The sequence below is a fragment of the Anoplopoma fimbria genome, chromosome 21 (assembly GCF_027596085.1).
Source record: "Anoplopoma fimbria isolate UVic2021 breed Golden Eagle Sablefish chromosome 21, Afim_UVic_2022, whole genome shotgun sequence".
In the NCBI taxonomy this organism is placed as follows: Eukaryota; Metazoa; Chordata; class Actinopteri; order Perciformes; family Anoplopomatidae; genus Anoplopoma; species Anoplopoma fimbria.
Genome location: NC_072469.1, coordinates 20,650,375 through 20,665,780, shown reverse-complemented (window position 1 = coordinate 20,665,780; position 15,406 = coordinate 20,650,375). Strand labels below are relative to the sequence as shown.

The window sequence follows — 15,406 nt, the reverse complement described above, 5'->3', positions numbered from 1 at the left end:
ATAATAAAATGTGTGATTGCAAAGAGACCTTTTCACAGCTTGTACACATCCTCACAGTCTCCAGTCTAATGATTCCCTGATGTTCTGAAACCAGAGGATGTCAAAGTGATGCTGCATATGCTGAACTGTGTCCCAGTAGGAGGGAGGTTTTAAATGAAAAGGTCACATCTCATCCACCTGTTTAAGAGCAGATGCCACATCAGAGCAATACTTGGCCGGAGGAGCAGGTATCGTTATTGGGCACACGAGACGCACTTGGCACGGGCGCCGGTATGGCTATACTGCTCCGCTTCCGCACTCGCATCTCTCTCTCTCTCCACATTCACAGACCAACAAACAGACACAAGATGCCCGAACCCCTCTCCCTGGGAATGAAAGACATGGGCAGAGAATAGAAACAGAATGATCACACTGGCTACACGAAAGCCTGGGCTGTTGATGATGTATAAAGGTCGGAGCTGTTGTCATGGGACTCCACTTTCAAAAGACTGAGCCTTCTATCGGACCAGGAGACATATTTCGGGCCACTGCCCTGACTCTTCAGTGGTGACAATAAACTCCTTGCCCTGTCTTTTTTTGTGTTTACACAGTATACACCCACATGCACATACAGCAGCATGAATGAACACATACATAAACACAGTACCTGGAAGCTGCTATTTCAACTTTACTCCTTGCAATGGCTGCAGCCCTCTGTGCCGCCTCCACAGCCCGGTCCACCTTCTCTTTGGTTTTGGGGTTCTTAAGAGGAATCAACTGCTTCCTTATTCCACGTACCAGCACGTTATTTTTGTACTTCCCTTCCTCTTTGGTGGCATCTGGGAAAACTGTGCACCCGTAACCATGGCGCTTGTTGTTAAGCCACTCTCCCTCGTACTTCATCCCGTTGGATCTCTCTGAAACACCAAATCCATTGCGCTTGTCGTTCTTCCATTCACCCATGTAGGTCTCAGTGGTGGTGGCATCCACATGGTCCTCTAGAGGAAAGTCCTCATCTGGCAGCTCGCCGTCCCCGATGGATATGGTGGAGTTGGCGTCGCTGGAGCTGATGCGGCTCATGGCAGCATCACTGCGCGCCGAGCTGCGCTTGCTGGAGATTGAGGTCCGAGAGTCAGACTTGCGCAACTGCCGAAGGCTGCCAAAGAGCGAGCCTCGGCGGAACAGGCCCTTCTTCTTACCGGTGACTACCTCGCTGTCTGAGTGGAAGTTAAGGACGAAGCCACCACGACCGCCCGTCGGCGTGTCCGTGGGGGAGGAGAGGTCCTGGAGCACTGTGCCGTTGCTCTGCTCGGAGCGCAGGGAGGCCAGAGATGTGCGGAGAGGAGAGCGGATGACTGTGGCCATCCCATAGGGAACACTCTGACGCACGCCATAGCCATGTCGCATCCCACCCATCCACTGGCCTTGATAGGTACCTGAAGAACCAATAGAGGTCAGAGTCACTGAATCAGATTAGTTTAAACTTCTGTGTATATCAGATCCTATTGGGTCCCAACTGCTTTACCTTGTGGCCCCTTTAAATGAAGCATTGTCTGCTTGTGACATCTCATCACATGTTGTATATGTTAATGAGTTGTGATTAGATCCATCAAAGAGTGGGTTTTCCCTCTAAATTGTTTCATGTGAATGAATATTTTTAGAGGCCTAAAGGGGTCGAACTATTCCGTTTTTGAGAAACAAGCAAAGATTAGAGAGAGATCAGGAAGAAATAGAGTTTATTCTTTAGCAGAAGTGTATTTTGTCTCCTTTCCTGTCCTGTATGTAAATCATCTTGAGGTCCCTCAGGTTCATGTTGTGACCCCTTGGAGGGGTTCTGACCCACACTCATGGAGCCACTGCTAAATAGGATGAAACAATGCAACACAGTATGGAAATGTACATTAAAGCGAAAATTGTGTTTTCAGCACATGGAATTTAAAAATTGTATTTATGTTTGACAGTCCCTAATTTGAAATCCTGTATTCACCAGGTCAATTTTTTGTTTGTTTGCCTCATTCTCTGAGAAGCTCTCTCTATTACCCATCAAATCCAAGAATAAGTAGTTAGCATTGGCTAGTATGAGAGAAAAGTGGTCTCACAATGATTTTAGGAAGCAATGCTGCTCGTCTGTGTTTGTCTGTGTCTTACGGGGCCTACTTCCGAAAAGGGTCCCTCTTTCATCTAAATCAATTGAAATAGTGTACAAGCTTAGCAAATGTCTGCAGTGAGGGATTTCTAAAAACAATTTAAAGTGCTCATCTAGATGATTAAGTCCTTAAGGGAAGGGCTTGCATGAACACTGATGATGACAGAAGAGTATTTGAAGATATGCATGTCTGAATAACTTAACTTATATTTTTAAGTTATACCAGGGTAACATTTACTGTTACAGTTACAGTGAGTTTAGATTTATGTTGGTACTAGTAGGGACAGTAACAAGAGGTATAATCTGTTTCCTCAGTGTTTTGCTGGCCAGATATTCTCTTTATCACCATAAGAAACAGCATTACACGTGGGAGCACAGAGGAGCCTTGCTGTAGGGGTGCAGAGTATGTCGGCTAATGAAATGTTTTCTCTCCTTCCCCTCAGATCTGGGACTGTGAGCATATCTAACTCAATCACAGAGATTTGATTAAGGCACTGATACTGAGGATCACTTGGGATGAATGTGAATTACTCAGCTAGGAGCCTATTTTCAGGCGGCCAATAACTCCCCCACTGACAGTAGGCACATTCACCACCATCCGTTTGTCTCTGACGACAGGGAGTTGCTATGAGTCACATAATGAGAGGAATACTTCATTAATCCCATTTGGTGCTGCTGAGCCCAACGAGCATGTGATGTCCTACTGTAGCTTCTTCAGAGCATCATATTACAATACTGATCCCAATAATAAGAAAGGCTTGCTAAGCCAGCACTCGAATCTCATTGACCAGTACAATTAGATAAGCCATAATGGTCAGATTCTAACAGAAAATGATATACTAGCCCGGGCAGGAATTTAGATGGATAAACAGTGTGAGATTAACAGGCTGGCTCTGCGCTGCAGTTCAAATCGGTGACCCTGCAGATCAAGTTATCAGAATGTTGCAGGGTCAGACGGCCAGATGTTCTTTAGATCCTCTAGGATCAGCTGATTTCCCAAGCCCAGCCCTCTGCAACCATCATATGTGAGGCATTTATTGTGCAACATAAGGCCGCCGTTAGTGGAGATGATGCTCACAAATCGCCCAGCGACTTGGATGTTTCATAACCACAAGGGACCGCCTGTAATAGGCCTTCCACATTGCTTGCAAGCACGTGTGTTTGTGGGCCTGTCAGGGTGTTTCCTCCCTGCTCACACAGGTCTCTAGACAATCTGTGAACACACCACTGATTAGTGAGATCAAAGGTCTGAGAAGCGGCTCGTAATGACCTCTCACTTTCAAAGTCCTGTGTAATTTATTATTTATGAAGTTAATTAGAATTAGATTACATGTATTCAATGTTTAAAAACATTGTCATTTTTTTTTCTTTTAAACAAGTTTCAGTGTCTTGAAAGATGAAGACTGGTTCAACTGCATTAAAGTAGCAGTTTCTTTAAAAAGAAAAATGAAGTAAATTACCATCGGGGAAAACTGGCATTTATGCAAAAGATATTTGAGGAAGATGTATGTTATTGCAGTTAAAGTTGAAATGTGTACAGAAGCAGGTGATAGTCTGGCTATAATTGGCTCTAAAACAGACTGATTTGCTCTGATTTCCAAACTCCTTCTAGCATGGTGCCACTGAGCTGGCAACAGGAGTCACTCTCCTCCCACTGTCATATGAGGAGCAACCGGTAGTTGCCAAATGAGACATGCATTGGAATACGAGAGAAACTATTAACCCAAACTGTATCCAGCAGGTTAACATTACAAGCGTGATAAGTCATTTTATTTTGGTGTGGGGAGGTAAATGATTAAGAGCTGACCACGGTGCGCAATGCGCAATGCCAGCTTCAACTCAGATAATATCAGATGATTTACTTCCAATAGCCTCCCTCAGTTTGCTGAGCATCCTCACACAAACACAGCCTGTTAAAGTGACACACACATACCACAAACCATTCATTGGGCCATGTCAACAACACAGTTTCTTACCACCATCGCCATAGGTTTCGATCCCATATCCATCCTGCAGCCCGTTGCTCCAGGTGCCGTCATACCTTGCAGGTGTGTTGTGGCTTTGCCGGATCCCGTAGCGACCCTTAAAGCCGTGACTCCACTCTCCACGGTACATCCACTTGCCCTTATTCTCCACACCGAGCCCATGCCTCTTCCCCTGGGACCAGTAGCCCCTGTACGTGTTCCCACTGGGCCAGGTGTACACCCCTACTATCTCGAAGCCGTGCGACCAGGAGCCGGCGTACTCGCCCTGGCCCTTGGGTCCGGTGCAGATGCCGTGTCCGTGGGCTTTGCCATCCTCCCACCCCCCGCAGTAAGTGCCACCATCGTCGAAATCAAACCTTCCGCCCGTCATTCAGATATATGCTAGAGGATAAAGCAAATCGCAGACTCAGGTGTCTCCAGGACCGAGTGTTGGAGAGGATCCAGGACTGTTGTGATGAAGAGGATGAGCCAACGAGATGATGACTATAGAGGGACATAAAATAGCAGGGAGAGGATAGTAGGCTGGCACTTCCAGACACTGACATGCAATACAAAAGGCATGCGTAAAGGTAAGTGTAAGGGTATGAATGGTGGGCGTCATTTACCGGAGGTTCTCCGCTCTGTGTTGCTCGTCTCCCCCCTCTCACCCACTGATCACAGAGGGAGAGAGAGGCGTCGAGTCCCTGCTGAGGAAAGACACTGGGCCAATCGCAACGTCACGCCACAGGGACCTCCCCCTCTCCATCTCTATCTCCATCCCTCTCTCTCTCTCAGTAAAGAGTCTGGACGTCTCAAAACACCCCCCAAAACAATGCACCTCTACATACATTATATACATAATATACTGATGACCAAACATGAATGTGTAAAGCTTTGGAAGAAGAAACCGATCTTTTAAAATCACCACAGATAGACTATGTATTAAGCATTTTAGCTTTACTTCCACCCTGGAGTCTTTGTGCTCGCGCTGCTGCAGGTGAATCGTTATGGTACCTGCCGTGGTCGTGCATCCTGCTTTATTATTACTAGTCAATTACTATTACCTGTACCATTAAGCATTTTAGTTTACCATTATTATTACCTGGACCGTCAGCATTACTTCCATTATTATTATTAATCACATATATACCTGTACCATTAAGCATTTTAGCTTTACTTCCACCCTGAAGCCCTTTTGCTTTCTCGTTCTGCAGGTTTCCATGAATCGTTGTGGTACCTGGACCGTGGTCGTGCCTCCTGCTGTGAGCCGACTGACACCCACTGCTACTTCCATTATTATTATTAATCACATTACTATTACTATTACCTGTACCATTAAGCATTTTAGCTTTACTTCCACCCTGGAGTCTTTGTGCTTTCTCGCTTCGCAGGTTTCCATGAATCGTGGTGGTACCTGGACCGTGGTCGTGCCTCCTGCTGTGAGCCGACTGACACCCACTGCTACTTCCATTATTATTATTAATCACATTACTATTACTATTACCTGTACCATTAAGCATTTTAGCTTTACTTCCACCCTGGAGTCTTTGTGCTTTCTCGCTTCGCAGGTTTCCATGAATCGTTGTGGTACCTGGACCGTGGTCGTGCCTCCTGCTGTGAGCCGACTGACACCCACTGCTACTTCCATTATTATTATTAATCACATTACTATTACTATTACCTGTACCATTAAGCATTTTAGCTTTACTTCCACCCTGGAGTCTTTGTGCTTTCTCGCTTCGCAGGCTTCTATAAATCGTGGCTGTACCTGGACCGTGGTCGTGCATCCTGCTACGGCCCTGCTGACACCGACTGCTACCACCATTATTATTACTAGTCACATTACTATTACTATTACCTGTACCATTAAGCATTTTAGCTTTACTTCCACCCTGAAGCCCTTTTGCTTTCTCGTTCTGCAGGTTTCCATGAATCGTTGTGGTACCTGGACCGTAGTCGTGCCTCCTGCTGTGAGCCGACTGACACCCACTGCTACTTCCATTATTATTATTAATCACATTACTATCCCTATTTTCATGGCTATAATTCTACTGTAATAATTGCTGCTGTTATTATAAGTAGTCTTATTATATGAATCATTTATGTCATATACATTGAATGTGTTGTATCTCTGTTATGCTGTTCATTCTGTACACATGACATCTATTGCATTCTGTCCATCCTGGGAGAAGGATCCCTCCTCTGTCGTTCTCCCAGAGGTTTCTTCCTTTTTTCTCCCTGTTAAAGGGGTTTTTTAGGGGAGTTTTTCCTGTGCCGATGTGAGGGGAAGGACAGAGGATGTCACATGTGCACAGATTGTAAAGCCCTCTGAGGCAAATTTGTAATTTGTGATTCTGGGCTATACAAAATAAACTGAATTGAATTGAATACATATAACGCTATACATTTTGAAAGACTTACTTTACACAGATCTGAATTCCCAATTTACTATTTCCCATAACACCCATTTACTTGTACCATTTGTCTGTTATTATCATTAGTGAGGTTATGATTATACTTATTGATCTTATTGCCTAGTTACACAATAATACCTATACTATGTCCTACTTTATGAGGCTCAAAAGTATAAGCAATCTATATGCAGGCTAAGTATTTTAGAGAACATTTGTAAAAGTCTCATCATTGTTTGATTGTATACTCTTGCTTTATATTTATAACTTTTATTGATTTATTAATTTCATAGTTTGTTTATAGTGTTGTATATATGAGAGCTTAAACAACAGTTATTGTTTGCATTGAGTGGATGGGAGAAGTGTTTTTGGAAATTAATGCACCGACCTATGTGACTTTAAAATGACTCCATTAAAAACAGAACCCTAAAGAAATTGTCGTTAACATATTAGTCAGTAACATATTTAATTTAGTCAATGAATCAGGTAGGTCATTCCACCTCTAAAGTTGATATAAAATGAGGAAAATATTTGTATCACCTTACGTGACACTAGTGGCCTTTAATATTACCACTTTTTGCATTGGGCTGACAGAAAACACACCAACAGTAGCTTACACATTGAAGGGATAGATAACAGCGACCTCTGCTGTCCAAATGCAGTTACTGCATATCTGGAATGGTTTGATCGAGTCAAGTGTTGAAGATAAGATAAGATAAGATAAGATAAGATAATCCTTTATTAGTCCCGCAGCGGGGACATTTACAGGATTACAGCAGCATAGATATAGTGCAAACAAGAGACATAGTAAATAAAACAAACAAGTATTTTAAATAAGTAAGTAAGAAAAAACCCCACAATAACTAAACATAAATCTTATAAATACAGACAGAATAATTATAGTACTGCACAGTGTATTTGTATTGCACAGATTTTGTAGTGTTTTGCATTGTGTACTGTGTAGTGTGAAAAGTGGAGTCATGTGTGAACCATTTGTTGTCTTTACTTCTTACATTGTGAATGTGTAGACCTATTTCGTTTAAAGCCTTCTATTTCTTGGTAATAATGTGTGTATGCATATGGAACATTAGTTTATAAAGAACATTTAAATTGGAATGGCCTTGGGGTAAAATATACGGTAGCCTACTACTACTACTACTACTACTACTACTACTACTACTATTACTACTACTACTACTACTATTACTACTACTACTACTACTACTACTACTATATAACAACAGCGGAGACCACAGTCTGTCAACATACTGACCACCCCCATATATACATGTACATATTCCTGTTCTATCCTTATTTTGTTGTATAGTATGTATTTATTGTCTGTGTACTATAGTATGTATTTATTGTCTGTGTCTGTGTACTTGTATAGTATGTACTACTGTGTAGTTGTACTACTACTACTAGTTGTATAGTACCATTTATTACTGTGTACTACTACTATTTACTACTACTATTACTAGTATGTATTTATTGTCTGTGTACTTGTATAGTATGTGTATTTATTGTCTGTGTAGTTAGTATGTATTTATTGTCTGTGTAGTTGTATAGTATGTATTTATTGTCTGTGTAGTTGTATAGTATGTATTATTGTCTAGTTGTATAGTATGTATTTATTGTCTGTGTAGTTGTATACTATGTATTTATTGTCTGTGTAGTTGTATAGTATGTGTATTATTGTCTGTGTACTTGTATAGTATGTATTTATTGTCTACTTGTATAGTATGTATTATTGTCTGTGTACTTGTATAGTATGTATTTATTGTCTGTGTAGTTGTACTATGTATTTATTGTCTGTGTAGTTGTATAGTATGTGTATTTATTTGTGTCTGTGTAGTTGAGCTGCTGCAACACTTGAATTTCCCCCATGGGGATCAATAAAGGAATATAATACTACTACTACTACTATTACTACTATTACTATTACTACTACTACTATTACTATTACTATTATATTAAACTAATATAATATAATAATAATAATAATAATAATAATAATAATACTACTACTACTACTACTACTTCCAGAACTATTATCAACATGTAGCCCTCTACAAAGAAGTACAAAGAAAAATCACAAGATGGTGAAGAACATGTATAGGTTAACTGACTGTAAATATATAAATAGCCAAATGCCAAATGAATACATATTTTTCAAAGTATGTTGGGAATTCTATTAACATGAAGAAGAGGATGAATGTTGCACTCCGAACCAGGAGGGGGCGCGTTTCTTTGATACTTTGATACTTTGATTTGGGGCGCTGCCCTCACTTGTCCCCTAACATACTAACATTTAAAATGGCGTCGGAATGTAAAGATGAGCAAACAGCTCTTATAGAGAGGGACCCACAAGAAGATGAACATCAAGAATGTGACACAGTAGCAAAACAAAGCGAGTTAAAACTGACGCTGTATCACTGGACGCAGTCCTTCAATTCTCAGAAGGTGAGCGTTTCAGCACCACCGCCCAGTGGACAGCTCCTGATGTGAATAGATCTCTGACGAATCTTTCTAATGTTATGTTTGTCAGGAAGTCAGTGAATATGGAATTACCTGTGGATACTGCCATTACTTCTGTTAAAATCTGTCTCTCCTCAAAGAAGAACCATGCAGTATGTACTTAAAATGCAAAAATATTAGGCTTTCATCTGGTCACAACTAGAAGAAAATCTGGAAATGAACAGTGTCTTTTTCTGATCATTCATCTTTATTCCTCCATTTTTATTTTCATCTAAAAAAATATTTTATCATTATTTATAGAACCGCAAGTAGATGTCTAAACTTGTTGTTTTGCAGGTGCGCCTGGCTATAGCAGAGAAAGGTTTGCTCTGTGAGGAGTATGATGTGAGCCTTCCTCTCAGTGAACACAACGAGCCCTGGTTCATGCATCTGAATCCCACTGGTGAGGTGCCAGTTCTAGTCCACAATGGAGACATCATCTGTGACCCAACTCAGATCATGGACTACCTGGAGCAGAGTTTCACTGATGGTGAGACTAAATAAAGACCTCGTGGTAACCGTTTAGACACAATATAGCAAAGCTGGATAGGTACAAGTCGGGCTCCATTCCACAGATTTTACTTCTTGTTTTCATACTTTGTTTTACACTTTCAGTATTTTTTTGTTGAATCTTTGATTTTAAATAAAATATTTTAGATTTCATTTGTTGTGCATTTCATATTGATTTTTCAAGCTTTCATTCAGTATTCTTTTTAAATTTTTCCATCTTTTCTTTGTTTGCACTGATCCATTATACCTTTGTTCTAAGAGTATCATCCAGCCGCCCTAAAAGGAGAGATAACCTGGTAAGCACGCAACTATTTTAGCTAATGAAAAATGATGTGTTTAAATACTTTTCTTCTAACTTTCCCCCAACCCTTCTTCTCAAGGCAAGCTTGCGGTGCATAAATCCACTTTGATTCTCTTCTAAAAAAAGTTGTCAGAAAACAAAGTGACAGCATTTCTCCTTCTCTTTGATTACTTGTTTGTCTGCAGAAGGCACTCCCAAGCTGATCCCTGAAGAGGGCAGTACATACTACCACAGAGTGCAGCACTACAGAGAGCTGCTGGACTCACTACAGATGGATGCCTACACCCATGGATGCATCCTTCACCCTGAGATCACAGTGGACTCCCACATACCAGCATATGCTGCCACCTGTATACGAAGTAACTGTGATGCTTTTGAGTGGTTTGATACACCTTTGGTTCTACAGCATTTATGCACACACATAGCAGTGTCGAATTTGCCTTATTCACTTACTGTAGTACCCGATGAGACCCTTTGTTGCATATTTGGAATGTTTCTACAGAGAGCTCACTCTGTGCCAAGATGGTATCATGAAGACAATGCAGATATTTTCTGTGGTACACTCATACTGCTCAAGTTCTATATGTGCTATTTAGTTGAACACCTTTGATTCTTGTCTGCAAGCTTTATATATTTACTGTTAAGATGAAACTATGCATTTGTCTTTAAGATAGACACACCAAGACTTTTTTCTTAAGGTCTCCAATTGTCTTTAACATGATTCTATGGTTTTGTGTGACAGCACAGATCGGAAACACACAGTCTGAGCTGAAGAAACTGGCAGAGCAGAACCCTGAGCTTAAAGATGCTTATATAGCAAAACAGAGGCGCTTAAAAGTAAGTGACCAAGTCAGCAAAACTGTTGTTTTTTGTGATTCCTACTGGACCTTGTCACCTTGTGTTTAGTGTGGCCACCTTCAAAATCACACATTTAAATGTATTGCATTGTACATTAATGTATTATATTAATTGTACTACTAGTAATTGGACCTGCAGACAACTGTAATGACCAAATTATATCTTTTTGTTCTTAAACAAACTGTAGCTGAAAGAGTGCAGTATGGGTTTTGGGGTATTATGTAGGTTTTATGGCAATTCTTTTTTGACAAACTAATCAGCCTAAACAGCATAAAATGAAGGCATAATAACCTATCTATGTGTCAAGCAGTTTGGCATCCTGTCTGAATTTTTGCACTATTCTGTGTAAAATGTGTAAAAAAGTTAATGTGCACTAATGCATCTCTATATGAAAATGTTTTTGCAGTCCAAGTTGTTGGACCATGACAACATGAAGTACCTGAAGAAGCTTCTGGATGAGTTGGAGGGTGTGATGGACCAGGTCGAGACAGAGCTACAGAGGAGGGTGGAGGAAACACCTGGTACACAACCACATAAGCACAATAGGTTGCTCTTTTAAAAGAGCAAGCTCTTTTAAGAGACACACAATGACTTTTACACAATGAATTTTATGACTGTGTTATAAAATCCATTGCAATATTAACAGTAGCAGCTCTTGAAACAAAGTCAGAATAAGATGGCAGTAGCCTTTTGAATATCATGTTATCTGTTTATCTTACTAACTTCTTGTCGCCTTGTCTTCCACTTGTAGAAGAAGGCAGTCAGTCCTGGCTGTGTGGGGATTTCTTCAGCATGGCCGACATCTCTCTGGCAGTGACCTTACACCGCCTAAAGTTCCTCGGCCTCTCCCGCCGCTTCTGGGGCAACGGTAACCGCGTGAACCTGGAGACATACTACGAGCGTGTGGTGCAGCGCCCGGCCTTTAGGAGAGTGCTGGGCCATGTCAACAACATCCTAATCTCTGCGGTCCTTCCTGTGGCGTTTCGCGTGGCCAGGAAGAATGCACCGGTTATTCTTGGCACCACTCTGTTGATCGGTGTTCTAGGAGGAGCTACATACCTAGCTTTTCTTTACATGAAGAAGAGGCTGACTCTGTCCTTCTGAGGGAGTGTATGAGTGGCTTAGGGACTGAAAGGTAGATAAACACAGAATAATTGGCGCTAACATAATTATTTAGATTGTGTAAGGTTAAAGTAAATGGAGGGATTTAATCATTCAGTAGATATTAATAATATGGAATTGAAACAAATGTTACAGTTTCAGGTTTTCTTTGCTGCTGGTTGCACAAAATGCACTTTTTGTCATTCTCAATACATGACTGCTGCATTACACAACAAAAGATAATACTGGTAGTTTATCATGTTTTTGCCTTCTTTCATAAATCACATAAAACATACATGCGGCTTTGTAGCTTTACATATTAAGAGTCAGCCTCCAAACAGCATTGTATTCACTGGCTAAGTTATTGTAACAAGTATGAATAAATTAGATGTCAAAAGATGAAAATCTAAAAATAAAAGTTGTCTGGCTGTCTTTTCGACCCATATAATAAAATAAAATAAAATAAGGTAGAACTCTATTTAACCCGAGGGACCTTGGGATAGCAGCAGTTGCAGTACAACGTAGGTAAGAGTGCAAATATAAGAATATACATTAAAAAATATAAAAATATATAGAAGATATAATTTTAACAATAGCGCATATATGTACCATTTCTCTTGGAAAAAATTGGGACTTTTGACTGTAATCCATGCAACTATGGCATAACTTTGAGATAGTACATAGCAGTACAAGCAGCGTCTCATACTGTATGCCTACTGTAATTTTTCAGTTCCAACATAATGCAGACAGTTTCTGATTTTAAGTATATAGGACGAAATGTCCAAAAATGCCTGCATGGTCGTTCATAATTATGTGAAATTAAATCACTATTCTGAGCCTACTATGTTTTGCCCAATATGTTCTTTGTCATTAATGATTAAAATATTTTCCTGTTAAAAATGAAAGAAAAAACACTAGAAGCCTGCAGCCTGCTTTCTGTGTTGTCTGTCAGCATATAACGAACTGATCAGCTAAGCAGTTAAAACACTGTACGATAAAACTTGTGTGTACATTTGACAAAGGTTCTGTGGGATCTCCCTGTTATCACATGCGCACCCAAGTTTTACTGTATGGCTGATGGATAATTGTTTGAAATATTCTGTAAAAATATCTGAATGAATGCTTTTCCAATCTCTATTATCCCCACATCTTCTTCAGACCATCATATTCAATATCTGTGTGAAATGAAACTGCTCCCAAACAAACAGTTTTTCCTGTCAATCAAATATAATTCAGAACGGAATAAAAAATTCCCAACTCTGTTTCATTTAACAGACTATCTTATATAATAAAGGTCTTGAATGTTTTAGCATTTCACAGGGAAACATCTGAAAGACTAATCATATTTCTCAGGGTCTGGATAGAAATCGACATCCATATTCATTTGTTTTCCCAGTCAGAAGAGCACTGACATTTAACATGTGCTCAGCCTTGATTTAAACTCCTCCTCACGTGAGCTTGGCCTCACACGACACAGACACACGCTAAAGCTTTCAACAAAGTCTGGCCTTTGTTTTTCTGTGTCCAGAGGGCTGGGTAATGTAAATGCCTCACACGTGTTAAAGTCACATGTGAGCCAAGCTGTCAAAGGACCATAAACCCCTAGTACTCGCGTGTTGGCTCTGGAAAATCGTACCCCCGCAAATGGCAACTAAAATGACATCATTTTTAGCTACAAAGTTATATCACAAAGGTGTCATTTTAATGGATAAGGGTCAAAGTCAATAAATAAAGTGCAAATGTGCATTTCAGAGACAAAGTGACCTACATTTCAATTGTGTATGTGTGCCTTGTTAAAAACAAAATCTGACTAATCCATGCCTTTTGACAAAGTACCACCTAATTCATTTCTCCTGATCATCCTCTGAAGACTGGATCAGCGGTGTAGTTTCACAACATATACACTATCAAAAGACAACATTTAGTGACACACTTGGGAATGAATGGTCAATATGAACAAAACCTATAAAAAGACATTAAGTTGATTTCAAAACTCACTAGCTATGTGTTACACACTCTTCAAGATTAATAGTCATCAATGACACGATAACATTTTTGTCATGTCAAATAGGAAATTAAAACTAATTCTGCTTCTGCCATTACAGTAAAGCTTGAAATGCATATTTCTGTCCCACTAGGGGACAGTGTTTCCTAAAACAACACTAACCTCTGTGAATAAATGTGAGAGAACCATTCATTTACAGGGATACTATATAAGCCTCTGTGTGTTCAGAAGCACATGTATTTTAACACTCTTTTAGAAAGCTACTACTCTTTACCACATGTAAGGTGGTATGCATGCCGTTTAAGCAGCACCTTCTTTGGAGAAATGTATTTTTGTGTGAACTGCTTCATATTAAGTCTGCAGTTGCAGCTAAAAGTGATTCATCAGCTCACAATATAAACCTCTTGTTGGGGCTGGACATGATCACGTATTGTTGAAATGATTAGTGCTGACATCTCACTATTCTGTTATTTAAGATCCGACAGGTGGTTCACAATAATTGGACACTAAGTTTTTCACACTCAGAGTGAAAATCAATGGAGATTTTTTATATAAGAAGAAAGCTGTCAGCCTATTACTGTATCGTTTAACACCTTGGCCCGACACATACAACAAAATATAAAAATTGCTCTTAAAAGTGTTTATAGGCGCTGTTGAAAGGTATGATGAAATAGCAAAGACTTTTAAAGGACATTTTTCCAATATTTATGGTAAACACTCTTCCTTGCCAATAACTAATATGGGGATAACAGACATTGAGACACTTTGGAAGTCGGATGTCGATTTCCTCATTGAACAAACATATTCATTTACCTACCAAATGATTTTTATTGTGACAACCAAAATTAAAATGTGCACTTTGTGTTACAAAGATAAAATAGGGACTAAAGGCAAGATTATTAAAATGAAACATGAAAATGGAGAAAGCATGCTAAATTGCCCGCTATGGTGCCCTTTCAGTGGAAAAAACATAAATGATAAAGTGACCTCTAGGCTGCAACGTCCACTGGATAAAGCATGATTAAATGCCCGAGTGGGTACGTTTAAATGGAAAAAGCCTAATAAAGTGCACTCTAGGTGCCATTCCAGTGGAGAACATGTGATGAAGGGCCCTCTAGGGTGGCCTCAAAATCAAGAAAACACAATGCCAAATAGGCTGCCCTACATGCTAGTAAACTTCCTGTGTGCTGGTGCCCCACCACATTCAGCTTGTGCCTTTTTTTATCTCTTAAACCCCTGAGTCCGCCACTTAATTTGGCAGCTTCCAGTTACATGTACAGATGCTTCAGCAGACCCCTCAAAGTTGCACACTGCACTGTACATATGTCTAAGCAGTATAAAGGTGTTGCGATGAAAGCTACTGTAAAAGTAATGAGAAACCAAACAGTGGCTGACATCCTTGATGATGTGGCATTAGAGTTGACTCACATCTGCACCAAAGCTTCTGTTGTAATGTAATGCTTAGTTCAACTGGTGGATTATTTGTATTCCCATTTAGAGCGCCTTTAAAACTCCCTGGTGTACGTTAGAGATGGTGACTGGCGTCAGGTCAGACCACTAACAGAGTTGTGTGCAGTTTCTTCGCTGCCATTCAAATAAACAAAAACCAACTGC

The 15,406-nt window shown here is 40.2% G+C and overlaps 2 protein-coding genes across 3 annotated transcripts in view; one reads left to right on the top strand and one right to left on the bottom strand.

The window, feature by feature from the left end:
* The window catches only part of jph1a (junctophilin 1a), a 27,905-nt gene extending 23,152 nt beyond the window's left edge, over window positions 1–4,753 (bottom strand). Inside the window, exons 1-3 of the mRNA XM_054623159.1 lie at window positions 4,716–4,753; window positions 4,102–4,593; window positions 647–1,415 (exon numbers count right to left, since the gene is read on the bottom strand). Coding sequence (XP_054479134.1) covers window positions 647–1,415; window positions 4,102–4,480 — 1,148 coding nt within the window. The 5' untranslated portion in view covers window positions 4,481–4,593; window positions 4,716–4,753. The remainder of the gene's footprint in view (window positions 1–646; window positions 1,416–4,101; window positions 4,594–4,715) is intronic.
* A 4,082-nt stretch (window positions 4,754–8,835) lies between these two features.
* gdap1 (ganglioside induced differentiation associated protein 1) lies at window positions 8,836–11,836 on the top strand. Of its 2 annotated transcripts, XM_054623270.1 has the most exons (5): window positions 8,836–8,963; window positions 9,315–9,507; window positions 10,571–10,665; window positions 11,093–11,207; window positions 11,438–11,836. In XM_054623270.1, exons 2-5 carry the CDS (start codon window positions 9,402–9,404, stop codon window positions 11,788–11,790), a joined length of 669 nt encoding a protein of 222 aa, XP_054479245.1. In that variant the 5' UTR covers window positions 8,836–8,963; window positions 9,315–9,401; the 3' UTR covers window positions 11,791–11,836. The 2 variants fall into 2 exon arrangements, with proteins under 2 accessions (XP_054479245.1, XP_054479246.1); XM_054623271.1 differs by lacking the exons at window positions 10,571–10,665; window positions 11,093–11,207 and adding an exon at window positions 10,014–10,187.
* The last annotated feature ends 3,570 nt before the right edge of the window (window positions 11,837–15,406 follow it).

Excerpts from the sequence above, each read along its gene's own strand:
- gdap1 (XM_054623270.1), top strand. The coding sequence starts at position 9,402 with ATGCATCTGAATCCCACTGGTGAGGTGCCAGTTCTAGTCCACAATGGA. Across the intron at positions 9,508-10,570 it reads GGAGCAGAGTTTCACTGATG|CACAGATCGGAAACACACAG; the intron begins GTGAGACTAAAT and ends TTTGTGTGACAG. Across the intron at positions 11,208-11,437 it reads GAGGGTGGAGGAAACACCTG|AAGAAGGCAGTCAGTCCTGG; the intron begins GTACACAACCAC and ends TTCCACTTGTAG.